The sequence below is a fragment of the Acipenser ruthenus genome, chromosome 1, assembly GCF_902713425.1.
Source record: "Acipenser ruthenus chromosome 1, fAciRut3.2 maternal haplotype, whole genome shotgun sequence".
Classification (NCBI taxonomy): domain Eukaryota; kingdom Metazoa; phylum Chordata; class Actinopteri; order Acipenseriformes; family Acipenseridae; genus Acipenser; species Acipenser ruthenus.
Genome location: NC_081189.1, coordinates 368,514 through 389,801, shown reverse-complemented (window position 1 = coordinate 389,801; position 21,288 = coordinate 368,514). Strand labels below are relative to the sequence as shown.

Genomic DNA, 21,288 nt, shown 5'->3' with positions numbered 1-21,288 from the left:
TATACATGTCGGGTTTATTTTCGGCCACAAACCTGATCCTCTCAAGCTGTTCTTCCAAGCGTGCACGCACACTGCCACTTCACGTGTAAATAACCACGCATGGAAACTCCCCCACTGTCAGGTGCTGGAAGGCTGGGGATTCGGGCTTCGGGGACACCTTGGTGAACTCAGGCAAGCCGTGCAAAGGCCATCTAACTGTACAGGAAACTCAGAGCAGAAAGCAGTTTGACATGTCAGCAAGCCCAGAGCAAACATGACCTCTTTAAGTTCACTCCACTGCTGCATGTTTAATCTGTTCATATTTGTACCTGTAAAATGCATGGCTGTCCTCATACCTTGTACTGCCAGATCATTATTCTTTTCTGTCTGGTCATCAGACCATCTGGATTACAAATTAATAAACAAACCATTTCACCCATACTTTGTTGCCTGTTTGTTTCAATTGGATTACTGCACCAACTACTACTCTAAACTTCCTATTATGGCTGTGATGAATTCATTTGCATTTAACATTTCTGGAATAACACACAAATGCCAACTGTAAACACTCAATGGTAGAATCTGAAGTACTACTAAAAGCTATTTATCATATCTGTGATTGGAGAGTTCTATGTTTTTCAAAGCGTTTGACAAAGTTTCTTTTAGTGTGACCTGGTTGATGACAGTTGTAAAAGCCGTGCATTGGATGGAATTTCTCCATATGGCCCACTGCCAATGACAAAACCTGTCATAGCTTAAATTATATTAAAAGGGTCAAAAATAACATTTCTGCTTTCCCCTTTATGCATGTCATTGCTTTATATGTGCCTACTCCTTGAAATAGATGTATTCATCACATACATCCAGCCATGTATATAGAAAGTGGCTGTTTTTAGGTAGGGGTATCTCGATACCCTAATGTCACGCTACGATACGGATCACGACTCATGTGTTGGTCCTGATTCTTGTATGATGCAGAAAAAAATCAACTGATCACTTAATGAAGCATTATTTTGTTAAAAAAACACAATTAATGTTACAGCGAGAGTATGTATTCATGCTGAGAATAAAACACATTTCATACAAGAACCTTTTGGTGAACCAGAAGCTATGCTGTGCTTTTGTTCTTGCACCTCAATGCAAACGCTCCATCCCTCTATTACGGTATACTGCATCATGTAAAGAAAGTATGCAGATTCATAGATACACAATCAGTATAAGAAAAAAGAAACAACTGAAGCACATGAGTTCAGTGTCTGAGTTGTGTATTACTGGTTTGAAAACTTGATCATCTAAGAGACCATGATCTTCCTGTGAGATCAGAGACAGAATCAGAGAGAGAGCACAAGGGGATTCAGAAATGTGAACTTTCATAATTCCTAATCTGAACATCAGCCACGGTCTGGTGACAGAATCATAACTAACTCAATGCATCTGCTTCCAGTTTGCTAGTGTAAGCACAACAGAAAAAAGCTCGCGTGAAACCATTTCAAAGCACTTTTACATACTGCAGCTCCCTGGTTCCTTCCAGAGCAGGCTCTGCTGGTCCAGGAGAAACGCAGTGCAGGGACCTCGAGTCCTGGATAGAACAATGCATGTGATTTCTTAGTATAGTTCTTCCCTGCTTTCGGAAGCCACGAGCCCCCGAGCACGTCCGTTTTTACAAGGCTGAGAAATAAGCACATACAGTACACACCCACTGTCACTGCATTCAAAATCAGGATTGATCTGTCACTGCATTCAAAATCAGGATTGATCTGTCACTGCATTCAAAATCAGGATTGATGTCAAAGACAGGCCGTATTGATCATCGTATTGATGTCAAAGACAGGCCGTATTGATCATCGTATTGATGTCAAAGACAGGCCGTATTGATTATCGTATTGATGTCAAAGACAGGCCGTATTGATCATCGTATTGATGTCAAAGACAGGCTGTATTGATCATCGTATTGATGTCAAAGACAGGCCGTATTGATCATCGTATTGATGTCAAAGACAGGCTGTATTGATCATCGTATTGATGTCAAAGACAGGCCTTATTGATCATCGTATTGATGTCAAAGACAGGCCGTATTGATCATCGTATTGATGTCAAAGACAGGCCGTATTGATCATCGTATTGATGTCAAAGACAGGCCTTATTGATCATCGTATTGATGTCAAAGACAGGCCTTATTGATCATCGTATTGATGTCAAAGACAGGCCTTATTGATCATCGTATTGATGTCAAAGACAGGCCGTAGTGATTATCGTATTGATGTCAAAGACAGGCCATATTGATCATCGTATTGATGTCAAAGACAGGCCTTATTGATCATCGTATTGATGTCAAAGACAGGCCTTATTGATCATCGTATTGATGTCAAAGACAGGCCGTAGTGATTATCGTATTGATGTCAAAGACAGGCCATATTGATCATCGTATTGATGTCAAAGACAGGCCGTAGTGATTATCGTATTGATGTCAAAGACAGGCCATATTGATCATCGTATTGATGTCCTCACACTTTTTTTATGAGGACCGTCCTATATAGTAATATTCCTAGAGAGAGAGAGAGAGAGAGAGAGAGAGAGAGAGAGAGAGAGAGAGAGAGAGAGAGAGAGAGAGAGCAGGCAGGCAGACAGGCAGGCAGGCAAGCAGATGTTGAGACAGAGACTGACAGGTAAATAGATTCATGCAAATTGAAAGATCAAAATAACAGGTTACAAGCTGAGATGGGAAAGGATTTATTCCAGTTAGAATAAATCCTGTCAGCAGAGCAGAACAGATCTGATTTTGAACTTCATTGTGAATTTGTTTTAAAAAGGGATCCTCCTGGCCTGTTCATAGCCTTACGCTGTGATTGTGACTGACGGCTAATAGAAATAACAAAGACTGGAGGGAGGGTTCCTCAGATTGCCTTTAGAAAGCAGATGTAGGTCGCTTGGATGGCGCTGAAAAAAGGAAGTCATTTTGTATTAGTTGTGTAAAGTCATGGTAGAGCAATTAATTTGCATTTTATGTCAAGAATGTTTGCATTATAATGTCATTAACAGTAATGTAGAAAAGATTTCTAGGGGTAGTTTCACAGACAGGCAGAATGCATGAATCTCTAAAGGGCATTGCAGTTAAACTCCTGCTTCCCTGTAGTGCCTCAGAGGGTCAATTTTAACACTGTTGATGCTGTCCTAGATTAGAACACAGTGGCAGTGGGTCCAAGCAGCTGTTTCTCTCTTGTTTCACTTTTCATGGTAAATTAGCTCAATCAACTGCAGTGGCCCTCACCTGATAGTCAGTACCTGATTTTCATGGAGAGCTCCATCTGAAGAATGGAGACCCAGAGCTACCAGCTTCCCCACTTTATATTAACCTCCACCCTCTGCACTCTCATGATAATGCAACTCTTCTGTCTAACCAGCCTGCACACTATTTGGTGTTTATATTAACCTCCACCCTCTGCACTCTCATGATAATGCAACTCTTCTGTCTAACCAGCCTGCACACTATTTGGTGTTTATAACCTCCACCCTCTGCACTCTCATGATAATGCAACTCTTCTCTCAAACCAGCCTGCACACTATTTGGTGTTTATATTAACCTCCACCCTCTGCACTCTCATGATAATGCAACTCTTCTCTCAAACCAGCCTGCACACTATTTGGTGTTTATAACCTCCACCCTCTGCACTCTCATGATAATGCAACTCTTCTCTCAAACCAGCCTGCACACTATTTGGTGTTTATATTAACCTCCACCCTCTGCACTCTCATGATAATGCAACTCTTCTCTCAAACCAGCATGCACACTATTTGGTGTTTATATTAACCTCCACCCTCTGCACTCTCATGATAATGCAACTCTTCTCTCAAACCAGCCTGCACACTATTTGGTGTTTATATTAACCTCCACCCTCTGCATTCTCATGATAATGCAACTCTTCTGTCTAACCAGCCTGCACACTATTTGGTGTTTATATTAACCTCCACCCTCTGCACTCTCATGATAATGCAACTCTTCTCTCAAACCAGCCTGCACACTATTTGGTGTTTATATTAACCTCCACCCTCTGCACTCTCATGATAATGCAACTCTTCTCTCAAACCAGCCTGCACACTATTTGGTGTTTATATTAACCTCCACCCTCTGCATTCTCATGATAATGCAACTCTTCTGTCTAACCAGCCTGCACACTATTTGGTGTTTATATTAACCTCCACCCTCTGCATTCTCATGATAATGCAACTCTTCTGTCTAACCAGCCTGCACACTATTTGGTGTTTATATTAACCTCCACCCTCTGCACTCTCATGATAATGCAACTCTTCTCTCAAACCAGCCTGCACACTATTTGGTATCCTGCCGATCGACTGCTCTGTTGCATTCAGGGGCTTGCATGGTTATTGTTCTTTAGGCAATGAAAAACAAAACAAAAGCAAAAACACAGTTACAGTGAACCACATTTTTTAAGGGTGAATCAGGCAGGTGGAAGTCAACCCTAACTCTCAGTAAACTTCGATTTTAATACATCAAATGCATGCCAGGATTGAAGGAGTGTAATCATCGTTTGAATAGAAAATTAGTCAAAGGACCGCATTATGTAGCAAAGCACTCACACTGAAGGACTTGTGAAAGGGAAGTTTATTTTTTAAAAACTTTTTGACGGTTCATTGGATAGAAAGAGGGTTGCTTGTATCTACTGTCACAGTGAGTTCCAGTATCACAGAAGTGCTTCTAGTCTGCTGTACCGCCTGCATGCTTTCTCTAAACATACACTTTCTAGTAGTTCTTCTGCTACAAACAACAGCAATACAACAACACATGAAACCTGTCAGTTTTGACAGAGAAATTCCAGATCGCTGCAAACCCACGAATCAAGCTAAGTACGATATTATAACCAAACACACTGATTTCCATTACAGCACTTTTTTTCCCTGCTGATGGTCACTGAATTCAAATAAGGCTCTACGCTCAGCCACTTCATGCTGCTGTAAGTTGATGCATGGGATCCATAAGGAGCTAGCACTGCAGCGGGTGTGCCCGAATCCAAGGCCTCTAGCACACCAAACTTGGGGCAAGTGGATTTGGCAGATAGACTGGGAGATGTATTATTGGATTTGTATATATACTATGGTGATGGGATAAAATCCATTATGCTGAAAGCACCCTGATAAAAGCATAACATTGAGAGAAATTCAGGAGAAATACATGCAAAAAACATGGGTTAAAAAATATAGATTTAAAATTGAACAGATAGGTCAGCTGACATGAACACTGCAGGGCTGTATCTAATCCATTGCTCTTTGCTGATTGTCTGAGAAAACAAATTTATATGATCAAACAAATCAGACTGTTTCAGATTGAATTGAATTCTGTAGGTACGTGAACAGAGAGGCAGCGAGATAAAGAGACTGTGTCTGTGTGTTATGTTATGAAGTACATAAAGCTAACACATTAATTCCAAACGTGTATTATCAGTATTTGTGAGGAGTGTCATATTACTATAAAAGAACATAAGTAAGTCATCCATGCTCTGTCAGGAAGCGATCACAGCTTTCCCTGTTACGTTATCAAGGCTGACCTCATGCAAGCACAAAGGCATTCACACACTTTTTTATTCACAAATTTCTATGCAAAACCACACATACAGAGGGGCCTCATAATCTCAACAACTGCACACTATGGGAAAGGTTAAAACTATCTGTATAAATGGAACGCGTTTTGGATTATAGCCACATACAATCTGAAACGTGTACAGGAGGAGGCCAGGAGTGCGGGACACACACCTGGTGAAGATCAAGGTGAGACAGACAGACACTGGGATGGACGGACAGACATGATGAAGATCAAGGGGACAGACAGACACTGGGACGGACGGATGGACATGATGAAGATCAAGGGGACAGACAGACACTGGGACGGACGGATGGACATGATCAGTGTATAAATACACACACATGGATTTACAAAGTCATTGTAATGCATCTCAGGTAGGGTTTACTGCAGTTATTTACTACAAGGTGAGTTCTATTCAGATCTGCCCACAGAGCTGATAAACCACTGCTGTTGCGGGTGGCTTTCTCAAGCTGTAATTAATGTATTCCAGATGCTTCCATCATTTTAATGTGGTTTTAACCATTTTAATAGTCCTGAAAACCCTTTTAGTGTTCTAATCATTTGAATCCCATTCTTTCAGTGAAGTGTAACCGGTGTACGTAATCGAGGGATTGTCTGTGATCATTTCACAGAACAAGGTGTTTCTCCTGCGTCACACTTCCACTGAAATAGTTCAACCCCTTCCACACGATGCAATAATAAAAATAAATTTAAAAAATCACACAGGGTGACACTGTTGAAGTCCATTTCACATGGCCCTGTATTTATTCCAGTGAATCGGGTTTTGGTAATCAAGGCATTGAATGAAAAGCTCCAATACCAGATTCACCTTATGAAACGCTACCATGTACTGTACATGGTGTGTTACTTTCACTGGTCAGTATATGGGAAAATAAATACAGGCATGGTCATTCTGGGCAATTGTGACTATGTGGTAAATATGATCAGAATTTCAAACAAAAGAGACAAATAATTCCAATATTCTTGAAGAGCACAACCCTGTCCTTATTTAGGGAGGACACTTAGCAAGAAGTATTGTGAATGAATGACTACACAGTAATCACAAAAAGAGGGTATTTGTGAGAGAGAGGAGAGGGTGTGTCGGGTTGCTGGGAGAAATTAAGAAAGCAGAGATAAATAAATCAACAAACTCAAGTCCCAAGAATGTGTTATGTTGTTATATTCCTCCCTTAGTGACACAGCCAGTGGCTGAATACTGACAGCCTTTCCATCAAAGCACAATCACACAAGCTGGAGATCAGGGAAGACGAATTATGTCAGTTGGATGTTATTACTGCTGTCGACACAGCTGGACAGCAGCCCCCGAACAGGCCAGGACAGTCACGCTGTCGAAACAGCTGGACAGCAGCCCCCGAACAGCCCAGGACAGTCACGCTGTCGAAACAGCTGGACAGCAGCCCCCGAACAGCCCAGGACAGTCACGCTGTCTCCATCCAGATGCTCCTCATCACTAACTCAGAGGGATCATCCTCAGAGCGACACACAGGAGAAACCTGGCACTGCACTTAGGAGCTCATCCCAAAGTCAGCTGAGACTATAGCCCCCGGGACCACAGTACACAGCAAACTCCTTCAGTACATCCCTACCTCATCTAGGATCACAGAGATAGAAATAGTTTACATAACTTAGATATTGCACTTCTAGAAGTATTAAAAAGAAAGTTAGCAAAATCTTAAACAAGTATTTCAAGTATGTTAATAAAGACTTGTGTAGTTTGATAAACACAACTTGAATCAAGAGATGGGCAGAACTTTGGGTCAGTCCATTCAACTGAAATGGGAGGGGGGGGTCTGAATGGGAGACGATGAAATGTCTTTCTTCTATTTCATCTTTTACTAAAGGTATATCAAATATCAAACCCCCTCTTACCCATTAAAAACAATGACGTTCTACCAGTTCCTAATCAAACCTTGCCTCAAGCGTGGACACAAGTGCACATCCACCCAGGCTCAGGGAGTTTCAACGTTGGGCTTGTAACCGTGACAACTCACTGTCCCCCGGGATTCGGGGTGACTCGCAAACACTGCACAGATGCTATAGCTTTAATGCAACACAGATATTTAATGACCTGTTTCAGCCACAGGGGTCAGGGGTCTATTTTGACGCCACTGTAATGACTTGGCATTCCAGCCCATTGAATTCAATGGAAAGGCAAGGGCTAGATAGGAACCACAAACAAAGCAGTTCAAAAATTATTGGCTTACAATTCAAGAGCAAGCCCTGTAGTCAAGAGGGAAGAACACGTCTTATGCTGAAGTCTGTATTATTAAGCTATCAGCCGATATATCAAGTGACTTACATAGTTCAAAGCTGTTAATTGGACAGATTCAATGCTGTTTTCAAATGTTCTTCCTACTCGTCTCTCCTAACAGCAGGTGTAACTGACCTTGAAGAGCACTAATGCATTTTGTATGTGGAGGAGCACGACTATTCACACGTTAGTGTAAGATATTGTGATTATTATGTTGCTCGTACAGGAGGAGGAGCAGATTCATCATTACCCTGATGCCTGATTTCCAGAACTCCATGCTGGGTAGCTAGCAGGTGGAGCAGGTCCAGGTGTAGCGAATGTTATAGTCACTTGCATGATCTTTCGGATCAGAGCAGGAGTGAAATAGGTACTGTATAAGCAGCAGCAGGAGATATCAAATAGCAGTTCAATTTGTCAGTAACACAAACTCTATTGCTTTTAGGTGAGTGCCATGGCATGTAAGCCTGGCTGTTAATCTTCAGCTCAGATGAGCTTTTTTGACCGCTTATTTTTGGAAATGTGGAGTTTGCATTTTGAATTGTGTTTTTGCTCTGCACCAGGTCCCCAGGGCCACTTTAAGATTGCAACGTGCTCGCTGTTTATTAGAAAATGAATGGTGTCGTTTCGGTGAAAATTCCCTGATGATGTTCAAGATTCTATTTGTTACGCTACAGTACATGGTATATATCAATTAAAACAGTGGATACAAAAAGTTATTCAGCTGTAACACTAACTGACTTTAAACTTGTTCTAAATGAACAGACTTAACTGAACGGATTTCAACCAATGTGGCATTTATATACACTCCTTCAGTATATATTAAGATGGAAAGCAGTGTGGTCTAGGGGTTACAGCTGAGGAACTGGGAGGCAGTGTGGTCTAGTGGTTAGAGCTGAGAGACTGGAAGGCAGTGTGGTCTAGTGGTCAGAGCTGAGAGACTGGGAGGCAGGAGGCAGTGTGGTCTAGTGGTTAGAGCTGAGGCACTGGAAGGCAGTGTGGTCTAGTGGTTAGAGCTGAGAGACTGGAAGGCAGTGTGGTCTAGTGGTAGAGCTGAGAGACTGGGAGGCAGTGTGGTCTAGTGGTAGAGCTGAGAGACTGGGAGGCAGTGTGGTCTAGTGGTAGAGCTGAGAGACTGGAAGGCAGTGTGGTCTAGTGGTTAGAGCTGAAGACTGGGAGCCAGGACGCAGTGTGGTCTTTTGGTTAGAGCTGAGGCACTGGGAGGCAGTGTGGTCTAGTGGTTAGAGCTGAGAGACTGGGAGGCAGTGTGGTCTAGTGGTAGAGCTGAGAGACTGGGAGGCAGTGTGGTCTAGTGGTAGAGCTGAGAGACTGGGAGGCAGTGTGGTCTAGTGGTAGAGCTGAGGCACTGGGAGGCAGTGTGGTCTAGTGGTAGAGCTGAGAGACTGGGAGGCAGTGTGGTCTAGTGGTAGAGCTGAGGCACTGGGAGGCAGTGTGGTCTAGTGGTTAGAGCTGAGAGACTGGGAGGCAGTGTGGTCTAGTGGTAGAGCTGAGAGACTGGAAGGCAGTGTGGTCTAGTGGTAGAGCTGAGAGACTGGGAGGCAGTGTGGTCTAGTGGTAGAGCTGAGGCACTGGGAGGCAGTGTGGTGTAGTGGTAGAGCTGAGAGACTGGGAGGCAGTGTGGTCTAGTGGTAGAGCTGAGGCACTGGGAGGCAGTGTGGTCTAGTGGTAGAGCTGAGAGACTGGAAGGCAGTGTGGTCTAGTGGTTAGAGCTGAGGCACTGGGAGGCAGTGTGGTCTAGTGGTAGAGCTGAGAGACTGGGAGGCAGTGTGGTCTAGTGGTAGAGCTGAGGCACTGGGAGGCAGTGTGGTCTAGTGGTAGAGCTGAGAGACTGGGAGGCAGTGTGGTCTAGTGGTAGAGCTGAGGCACTGGGAGGCAGTGTGGTCTAGTGGTAGAGCTGAGAGACTGGGAGGCAGTGTGGTCTAGTGGTAGAGCTGAGGCACTGGGAGGCAGTGTGGTCTAGTGGTAGAGCTGAGAGACTGGGAGGCAGTGTGGTCTAGTGGTAGAGCTGAGGCACTGGGAGGCAGTGTGGTCTAGTGGTAGAGCTGAGAGACTGGGAGGCAGTGTGGTCTAGTGGTAGAGCTGAGGCACTGGGAGGCAGTGTGGTCTAGTGGTAGAGCTGAGAGACTGGGAGGCAGTGTGGTCTAGTGGTAGAGCTGGGGGACTGGGAAGCTGTTTAGTTGTTGTTTAGTTTTAAAGATTAAAACAGTCCATAGCTGCGGCTTTTATCCATTTTTTGAAATGGTGCTTTAAATAAAAACAATATTTAATGTCAATTTTAATCCACTCGCTATTAGTTAACAACATGGAAAGTTTCCCCATACATGTGCACACAAACACACTCAGATCCTGGCAGCGTGCAACAGGTACTCCCTGCTGCGGAGGCCCCTGAGCTGAGCCCATCAGTCAGCCGGCTGCCCCGTGCAGTACTGGGATGAGCGATAGCTGGCCTGCAGGAATACGTCTCCAACTCGCGGAGCGGCTGGAAGCTGCCTGTCCACAGATATTTAATGCTCGACTGCTAGACACCGACTACAAGCCAAGGGGCTGATTTATTAATGAAAACTATTCATCGTGCTGCTGTGGTGCCTCAACAGTACTGGACCTTGTGTGTGTTAGTGTACTACTGTGCGGAGATATTAAAACTATATATACATATACATATATATATATATATATACACACATACACATACACATGTATTGGCTTTCAGTGTCTAATGCATACTGTACTGTTCATATACAGCTCCATCTTTGTTGGGGACAATACTGGATACAGGCCCTGAATGCAAACAGATAATATGAAGGTGTCAGAAACAGGATGATTTAATGTCTAAAAGGGTTAACTATGAGTTGCCACATCAGAGGAAAATACTAATAGAAACGATGAAGGAACTTTTTGTGTCTGATTCCGATTGCAATCTTCAGCACTGAAAGAAGAATGAATGAATGAAATTCAAAGCTTTCAGACCGATAATACACGACCGTAATGCAGCAACTTTTCCGCAGATTCTTACAGACCAAAGAGCAGAGGCTCTATCAGAGGCATGGGGATTTTCCATCAGCGCGGTGTTGATGAGTGATACAGCAGTCAAGTAATGCTGTGTGATCTCTGCAGTAACACTTGTCCTCAGTCTGTCGGATCAATGTGAGAGGGGTGTTTAGTGAGCTGTCTGTTTGGTGCAGGGAGAATGCTGGCTGTTCACTGCCTCCCCTCTGGGACGCTGGTTCAGCAGGAGCCCCAGTGGGTGAGAAGATCAGAACTCTTCCACTGAAAACACTACCAAGATGCAACTTCTGATGTCAAGTGAAATTATGCATCTTTAAAACAAGCCTATTGATTAGAAATCCTAACAGTATTTTAGAACTCCATTTTTCTTTTAATAACAGCGATACCTGACCCAGCAGACATCATCTTCAATCAACACACTGCTACAGTGATTTTTTTGTACAGTATAAGAAGGCAACTTTTTATAATGATTATAGCTAATAAAATAATTATATTCATTATTCTGATACATTATGAGCATCGACAATTTACTCAAAGCCTCCACTAGTGTTTTCTACTATTATAACAACATTGACTTGCATAAAGAAGGAAAAACATTGAGTGAAATAGCTCGCATGACACGATTTTCAAGGTGTGGTATCCGAAGCATAATCAACAAGTACAGACTAAAATATGCACAAGAACACAGAAATTGGACTATGGAACAATGGTCAAAGGTGCTTTGGACTGTTGATGGATGGCCAACGACACCTGTGCCTTCTGCCAGTTCTGTTGTCAATTCAACGCTTGTCTTCTTTCTATTACGACTATCAGCACTCACCTTTTAATAAGTGAAAGAAAATATAGACAGACTCAGGAAAGAAGGTTTATGAGAGAAGAGGAACCAACATGGCAGCATGTACTAGTGTTCCTGAATTGCTTGTCTTACGAGAGAGCCAGACAGACCCAGAGAGTGCAACTTCTTTTTAATTATAAAAAGCAACGTATGTGTTCCAATGTGTATGTGTTGAATTCACATTGGGGATGTTCACACTTTAGAGGTTGCAGTTTTAACTCTTTAGTTTAAGTGTTAAACATACATATGTAACACTATGCCAAAAATATGCAGGCCTTAGTGTTAGCCTTAGTGCTTACAAAGCAGTACGTGCACAGTGCAAGTCAGTTTATTTCATAGTCCATTTATGAAATGCTGCACACATGCAGACTGATACACAAATGGGGTGGGGGTGGGTATACATCCCTTATACATCCTGAGCCAGGCAAAGGTCAGCTGAGGTGGCGTGTCACTCCACTGTCACCTCAGCCACAGCAATACGACAGCCTGACACCCCTGACAATCCTCAATATCTGTGATCGATAGGGCCTCTGAGGTCGCTGTGCAATCTCTGCCCCTCGCAATGTTTGCTTCTTATAAACAGTATTACCAAGGGATGAAACTGCCTCGTTCCCTCTGCTGCACTGATTTGCCTGTGACGGGAGCAATGTAAGAAATCAGCTACACACACGCATTTTATATGTGGCTATGCTTTGTCTGTGTATTTTCTTTTTGTTCTGTTCTATTGTGTAAGTTCTCAATGTAAAGTTACTGATAAGGACACATTCCTTATCAGTATGATATATGGAAGCTGTTGTTTGTATTCTTCTGTTGTAACCTCTGTAGTAATACAACTTAGTAGGATGTGTGTGTGTGTGTGTGTGTGTGTGTGTGTCAGTGTGTATGTGTGTGTGTGTGTCAAATGCATGAATTGTGGGTATGTTTATTTAAAGGTTATTATTATTATTATTATTATTATTATTATTATTATTATTATTATTATTATTATTATTATTATTAGTTTATTTAGCAGACGCCTTTATCCAAGGTGACTTACAGAGACTAGGGTGTGTGACCTATGCATCAGCTGCAGAGTCACTTACAACTACGTCTCACCCGAAAGACGGAGCACAAGGAGGTTAAGTGACTTGCTCAGGGTCACACAATGAGTCAGTGGCTGAGGTGGGATTTGAACCGGGGACCTCCTGGTTACAAGCCCGTTTCTTTAACCACTGGACCACACAGCCTCCTGGCAGGAAAGGATATCAAGCTATATTGGAAGACAGTTGAAGAATAATTGTTAATAATTGTTGAAGATGATGAATCTGAGATCGATATAATGATGTAACCACAGGTTAGGTATAAAAAGGCGTGTAGAAAGCTTTTTAATTGAACAGAGGAATGAATGGAGATTGCACATCTCTGTCATCTCTGAAAATGGTAAATATGTACGGAAAATGTCTTTTCCGTATTGCATGCTGATTTTGATGTTTAATCAAATATTATTAAACAGACTAATTGTGATATTGAGTGAATCATGCTGGACTAATACACAAAACACCACACACACACACACACACGCACACACACACGCACACGCACACGCACACGCACACGCACACACACACACATGTACGCCTGATGTTTTATTATGAATGAGTGAAGGCCACTCGTACCATCAGTACCAGGAATAGGTACAAGTACTGAAGGCAGTGCTCCTCTCCTTTGTAAATCTCTAATGCAAACCCTAAGTATGAAGAAAATCTATCTAACCTCCCCTGCCTTATTTATAGGTGATATTACTGTCAGTGAAATTACAGTAATAGTAACAGAACATCGTTGATTTAATTTTAATTTTTTTTGTAAAAAAAAGTAAAACGTTTCCTATAGTAGTGTCAGACCGCTGGGGTTCAACACTACTTTCCTAGATTTGTTACAGGCTGCCAACTCGAACCACAGGCTGGGCCCTAGTCAGTTCACAGGCCAGCAGGTACTCAGTCTGCTTCTTCTCAGGCTCAAAGTGAAGCCAGGCATTACACTGGAGCAGCTGTGTGGAACTGCAGAGAGAGAGAGAGAGAGAGAGAGAGAGAGAGAGAGAGAGAGAGAGAGAGAGGTGGCTAGTGATCCTGTGCGAGCCCAAACCTGTCCATTAGGATACAGCAGTAGAGTTTAACAGTGTATCACGCATGCACTCTCCTTGCTGTACAACTGAGCTACACTGCATATTTCTAAAACACTGGAGACAATTCTATCGAAAACCTAGTTCCCAAAACTCAAGTTAGAAGGTAGCTAGTCCAGGTCTCCAGGACTCACGAGAACCCCCCACCCCAAAAAAAGAGCAGAAACTGCAGAGCAATTTTTAGATTGAGGGATGAAGCAAAGCAAGAATGGAGCAAGACTGCACCTCCGATCAGGCTGGACCAAAGCCTGCCCTGCTCACAGGCATCGATCACAAGGTGCTGGAAAATGCCTTGAGGGATGCTACTCAAAGCCTGCCCTGCTCACAGGCATCGATCACAAGGTGCTGGAAAATGCCTTGAGGGATGTTACTCAAAGCCTGCCCTCCTCACAGGCATCTATCACAAGGTGCTGGAAAATGCCTTGAGGGATGCTACTCAAAGCCTGCCCTGCTCACAGGCATCGATCACAAGGTGCTGGAAAATGCCTTGAGGGATGCTACTCAAAGCCTGCCCTCCTCACAGGCATCGATCACAAGGTGCTGGAAAATGCCTTGAGGGATGCTACTCAAAGCCTGCCCTCCTCACAGGCATCGATCACAAGGTGCTGCAAAGTGTCTTGAGGGGTGTTAATCCATTTAATCATTAATAATTCACACAACTGAGGCATAGGATTGTTCACATTCATCTCAAATACGCTTAATTGGATTGAGGTCTGGGGTTCGTAATGCTTTGGTAAATTACAGCATTTGTTCAGACTTTCGGAGTAATCAAGGGACCCAAGATGAACCAAGTAACAAAAGAATGCAATATCTCCTTAAACGTTCTCTGAATATCTCTGAATATACTAGCCCTGTTTTGTCTGAGGAAGGACCCATTGGCTGCGTACAGCCGGGTTAATTGAATTAACTAAAAAGAAAATTGCTTTTCGTAAGGGTTATCACAGCATTTTGCTTTCGTCCTAATTATTCAATTACAAAACAGCAAGACGATCCCAACCCCTCCATGCTGTGCACAAGAGCTTTTCCCTGTCAAGTGAAATGATCATTATCCTGGTCTGTTTCTGCACGGTCAGCGTTTTTACAAAATGGTACGATGAATCCGTAGCAGAACCTCCCAGGTTGAAACGAACTATATCTGTTACCATGGCAATCCTTTAGATATGAATATTAGTCTTTCTGTTTGGTCTCTCCTGTTCTGATTACTGTTAGCATCTCTGATCTTTTTGTTGGAAGAATTTGATGGGGATTTCTTTTTTTCAGTCGTTTTAGGCTTCACTATGCCCTCAGCAATTCTAAAGTAAAACACGATCTCCATTTGCACACAATCAGTTCAATTGCTTAGGGCTGGATTTACAAATAATACATTTTGGCCACTTCTGTTGAACCTCACACTGCAGGAGGTAAAGAGGAACTGGGGCATTAGCCTGGACTGGATCAAACTCATAGCAGCACGGTTGCCTGTTATTGACTGGCACAACTGTGTGTGTAAGAAGCAGCACTGTCTGTTTTGTGCTGTGGTTGAGACGCTTGCTTGCAGGGTGAGGTTGCTCCCAGCCTCAACTCTTTTACATACTGTACACTCTCTCTGTTTGTGTCTTTCTTGAGTTCTGAGTGTTTCTGAGAGCTCTGAGGAGCGCTACAGAAATCAAACACTCACTGCTCTAAAAACTTTGCATGCTGCTCTATATGACTTATGCTGGAGGTCCTGCCTGTTTCACTTTCAGACTTTACCATGACTGACACATGTAAAGCAATGTAAAAGTCAAAGCGAGGCAGACAGTATTCAAGTCCTGGGGACCTGTTCTAGTTACTGTATTTCACCTTGAGCCAATTCTCAGTGCCCCGGGGAGAGGCAGATAGGTGATTTATACCTGTGCTATATATGCTGCAGATAGAAGCTATTTATGAGGTTTGTTCTGTTTAAGGCTCTAAACCCCTCAGGAATGAATTCAATAACACATTTTTTCAATAGTAATCTTTTTTTTAATACTATAGTATTCGACAGCACCAGCTAAAACACTACAGTTTACTACATGCTACTGTATATTGATCACTGCTGTGGAATCCTATAGGGTTTAGGGTTCCACTTTAATTTGCAATTGCACACCAATGAAAACCCCCTTTCTGAAAACGAGCCTCTTGTTAAATCAAACAATCAAAACCCCGTTCAGTCACGTGTGCAAAGGAAAGCCAGCTAGATTTATTGAAATGTGTTTTACACCAGCATTTTAATTGGTTTCCTTGCTTTGACAAATTAAAAGAAAGGCAATGCAATATATCCATATGCAGAAACTGCATTTGCATTATTAAAACTTACTGTATGCTGATTAAGAATTGAATGACAAAATAAAAAAAGCGTCTAACAGCAATTCAATTTCTTCTATGTTAAATTTCTTCCAAAACCAAACTGAAGCATCACAAAATAGAATATGTTATGAAAATCCTGATTAGTGTAAATATCTTTAAAACCATGTTTGTGTTATTGGAGTTCTAGAGATGTACTAGAGGTGCAAGCTGTGCAAAATACAGAGAATGGCCTTGCTATTGGAATTGATGAAATTCTTGAAATAGTTTATTAAAATCCCAATAGAAGCACTCATAAAAGAAATTATTGTTAGATTATTGAAGTACTGGAATAGTTGTTGGGGGGTGGGGGGGGGGGGGGGGGGGGATGCTTTACCAAATCTCCACACACACGACAATGCTTTCCTTGCATTTCTTTGCATGCTGGTATAAATCTCCACACACGACAATGCTTTCCATGCATTTCTTTGCTTGCTGGTATAAATCTCCACACACACGACAATGCTTTCCATGCATTTCTTTGCTTGCTGGTATAAATGTCCACACACACGACAATGCTTTCCATGCATTTCTTTGCTTGCTGGTATAAATCTCCACACACACGACAATGCTTTCCATGCATTTCTTTACATGCTGGTATAAATCTCCACACACACGACAATGCTTTCCATGCATTTCTTTGCTTGCTGGTATAAATCTCCACACACACGACAATGCTTTCCATGCATTTCTTTGCTTGCTGGTATAATGATTCTTTATAAGATGTGTCAGCGCTCTCCTACATATCTCTGTTATGATAATGATTAATAACCATGCTGCCACTACAATGGTTAGCCATGCTTCGCCATCGGGGACAGTGGATGACAAATGCTTAACTACGCATTTCCTTGCATGCTGTTTTAATGCTTCGGATTGCTTTACCATGCTTCTCATGGGCACCTACACTGTACTGCACTTTCACTCTGGTCACTGTATCACAAGAAAAACAATAAATACAATCACAAGCTGATGAATGTGCATCTGATTGGCAGTGTTATGGAAGGACTAGGTCGGGTTTCACACAGCGTTACAGGATACAAAAAACACAAAAAAACAAGCAATGAAATGGAAACAAAACTTACCTCTGTCTGCAGTGAAATCCCTGCACAAGAAGGTCAGCATCTCAGAGAAAAGCAGGTCACATCCATGGAATAGTATTTGAAACAGTTTAGCGTGCCCTGAAGTTCTTTCCCTGGGATGAACTTACGCAATCTCTACAATGTTTATTTGTTTTAACACTGCAGGCCTCTAAAGAAAGATAGCTGCACTCAAGACAGCAGACTTTAAGCATAGCACAGGAACAGAGCTCCAGTGATGGGTATGCCCTTACTGTATATAACTGTTCTATTACTTATTTCCATAACAAAACACTGAAACTATTGCATTTAAAGAGATAGACAGTAACGGGTTCTCTTTTTGCAAAGCTGAGTTCATTCATTCATTAAACATCTCCATTTGGAAAACACTGGGTTGAAAGTTTAGGGCCTCCAAACATGTCTCGATACCTCACTGTCAAAAAGGAAAGACTGTTTACCATTTCTGTAGACAATGCGTTCCCCTTACAGAATCCACAACATGTAAACCTGTTTACCATTTCTGTAGACAATGCGTTCCCCTTACAGAATCCACAACATGTAAACCTGTTTACCATTTCTGTAGACAATGCGTTCCCCTTACAGAATCCACAACATGTAAACCTGTTTACCATTTCTGTAGACAATGCTTTCCCCTTACAGAATCCACAACATGTAAACCTGTTTACCATTTCTGTAGACAATGCTTTCCCCTTACAGAATCCACAACATGTAAACCTGTTTACCATTTCTGTAGACAATGCTTTCCCCTTACAGAATCCACAACATGTAAACCACAAGTAGTTTAAAGTGCTTGCCATGCTCTGAAACTCTGTTCAAAGACAGCCCTAAACTACACTCATGATAACGTATTGCTTTGTTTTCGTTGTGGACACCATTTCTCAAAAGTCTGCAGCAGATTTCTATAAAAGCAGCTACAGCTAAACATTTACTCCACTGCGAGAAACCCTCCATGTGTTTTCAGGTAAAACAGGATAAACGGAAATGTAAAAACTCAGGATTCACTGAAGCTAGGGAAACAAGTGTACCTGTATCACCTGCAGTGGTACTAGATTGATCAAAGTGGATGGCATGACCAATATCACAATAGTACCATTGAATATCGGTTACACAGTACGCATTCAAGGCAAAGGATGGGCCACTTAATTTTACATTTTAAAAGCTACCCCCGTTAGAACAAAGAGAGAGACCGTGGACTGAATGCATAATCTGAACAGTACAGAGGTGCTTGATAAACCTCTTTCATGTGTTTCTGCAGCTTGGCATGCCTCGAAAACACGTTTGCCCAGAAACCCAAGGTAGCTTTGTCCTGTATGTAAATATATACAGAGCCCTCAACATCAGAACTGTGTAAAACAGACTGATCAAATGCAAGAAGAAATCCACATCTCGAAGTTAAAAAATAAATACATGAAAGAATATATATATACACACACAGTACACAAACATATGTCTGGCAAATAAAACAAGCAAATCGCTCTGTTCATTCAAACCCGGGACACCAACGCCATTTACTCATACTGGGAAGCATGCCAGTTCAAGTGGTATCAACACCACAAAGCTAAATACCTCCTGCCCAAACCAGCAGCAACATTTCAGCTATACTCCCGTGCAGTGATCCCATCAGAACTGAATTATCCACAAGGACCCTCTTTGCATTTAGAGGCATTCGCTTTGGACCGCTCTGGTTCAGGCTGGGATAGTCTTGGTTAAGTGGAAAGAGACATTTATTTAAAAGACTCACAGCAAATATCTTTAGTGAATCGAATTGTAATGCAAATATTGTTTTATGAACAAGTGTTTAAAGTAGAGCTGCACAAACCGCTTATTTCATTACTGGGATTGAGCTCTCTACAGACGAGGGGCACTGGTGTTGATCGGGCTCATTTACCATTCCAGGGGAAACAAGTGAAGAAACAGCTGCTTCAATTTGTGCGAACTGCTGTTCTCCACACAGAGCAAGAAAAGCAGCAGTCATCATAAATCGAAGCAGCTGCTTGTTCACTTGTTTCACTTTCAATTGTAAATTAGCCCAATCAACACCAATGCCCCTCATCTGATTTCTGTGGAGAGCTCAATATGAATAATCTAACAATTCATTCCTGCAGCAGTCCTATGAGACAGAGCTATCAGCTTCCCAGCTTGGTATTAACCTCTACACTGCCATGACAAGGCAGCGGTGCCTCAGAAGAAACCTGCAGACACTGCAGCAGAGCTGTACAGACACCAGGGGCTGGTTTGAGAGCCTGGTTCCCAGCGCAGAGAGATAGAAAGAGGCAGGACCCCGGGGTGACTCACGCTCAGCTCGTGCTCCTGGCCCAGGATCATCACGCGCTGGTTGACGGTTTGAAGCAGCTTTTTCAGGATCAGCTGAATGTGTCCACGCACCTCCCCCTGAATGAGACAGTACAATAAAAAACAAGACAAATGTCCTCTTATACCCCACTCTTCATGCCCCAAAGACTCAGCCCATTTTAACCAGCTTACAGGAATCACCAGTTGAGCAGTGCTATGTGACCTCAGGGAAGAAAGGGAATCAACAGGCCCTAACCCTAACCCTAACAGAAGGACCATGAAGGTAATGAGAACAATTTGAAGAAACATTTTTGCTTTATTAAAGCCCATTTTGATTGATTGATTAAAGTTAGATTTTCATAACCCTTTTTTCACTATTATTTGGTTTCTTTTGCTAGTGTCTAGAAGTTTCATGGAGATACATTTTTATTAATCCATCAAAGCAGGTTTTCAATAATTCAGATGTTAAAGCCTCGAGAACAGTTTGCTTTTACATTCAGAATAATACAGCATATTGTTATATATTTTACAGATATTATCTTGATACATAATTGATATACCCTCAATATATTACTATTTTTTTTAGATATAGACTAGAATACATTTACCATTGGTCCTCCTATATGTCAAGATGCTGTGACAGGCTGGTGAGTGGTGTGATAATAAACAACAAGCAAACACACTGTATTCTTTCAAAAACGACTGTGTTTAATTAAAGTTCTGAACAGATACAAAAAGAAATGACCAGCAATGGCATCGGGGAAGCCAAACATCGCGGGCTGCAGTCCCCAACAAAACGACACTCCTTTACCATGATCCTCGGAGCACGAAACTGTGCTCCCTATCTTGAGTGGAAGTGGGCAGGTGTCCGTGCTGCACTGTGCTGTGCAGGGAGGTTTGCGATTATCAATCAGCTGGCTCTGTGGCTGCAGCTATGGATCTCCTCCTCAGTCTTCTGCAGATAGAGAAAACAAACACGCGCACGCACACGCACACGCACACGCTCCGGCTGGCAGCTACGTCTCAGCGCAAGGGGCCGTACTCACATAGCTGCGTCCCCTTTGTACTGCCCAACTCGTCCCTGCACCCTGGTTTCTCTAATCGCTGCCTGCCCCGTAGCCAATCACAAGGGATTCGTTTCGTGTGCGTGCTGCTACGTGCCTTTGCCAAGATGGCTGAGTTCCGGTTTCTGCCTACCAGTCTACGGGGAAGCATGCCACTCACCTTACACAGCACCCTTTCTGGTTGGGAGGGAGATTTACAGCTTAGATTCTTTCTCACTTTGTCACAGATGCTGATTTTAACTACTTCAGCTCCAGGACAGACGCAGGTCCAGGATGTCAAAGACGAAAGCAGTGGCAGCACCATGCCGGCCCTGCGTACATCAAGGTGTGCCGTCTGTTCTATCGGGTTTCTTTCACCTGGTCTGTCAGTATGCAGGCTGTATGGACGGTGTTGGTGCTGTGGAATGTTTGTTTTGCAGTCAGGGGTTTATAACTACAATGATTGTGATAATAGCAGCATTACTGATGGCCTCTGCAGATAAGATCACTGAGCACTGGCCAGTTAGTTAATGAAACGAATCCATGTGGACAGTAGGTGTATGAAAGGCTGCAATCGGCCCTTGTTGCAGAGAGGGAGGAGTGGAGGCAGCAGCTTGTACAGGTCAAAGCAACCAAACAATTATGGGCT

At 42.7% G+C, this 21,288-nt stretch overlaps 1 protein-coding gene across 2 annotated transcripts in view; it reads right to left on the bottom strand.

The window, feature by feature from the left end:
• Positions 1–21,288, bottom strand: part of LOC117973525 (dedicator of cytokinesis protein 2-like) — a 428,064-nt gene that overhangs the window by 294,383 nt on the left and 112,393 nt on the right. For both annotated transcript variants that reach the window (XM_059024351.1, XM_059024392.1), the window contains one exon: positions 19,600–19,695. In XM_059024351.1, the coding sequence (XP_058880334.1) occupies positions 19,600–19,695 (96 nt within the window). The remainder of the gene's footprint in view (positions 1–19,599; positions 19,696–21,288) is intronic.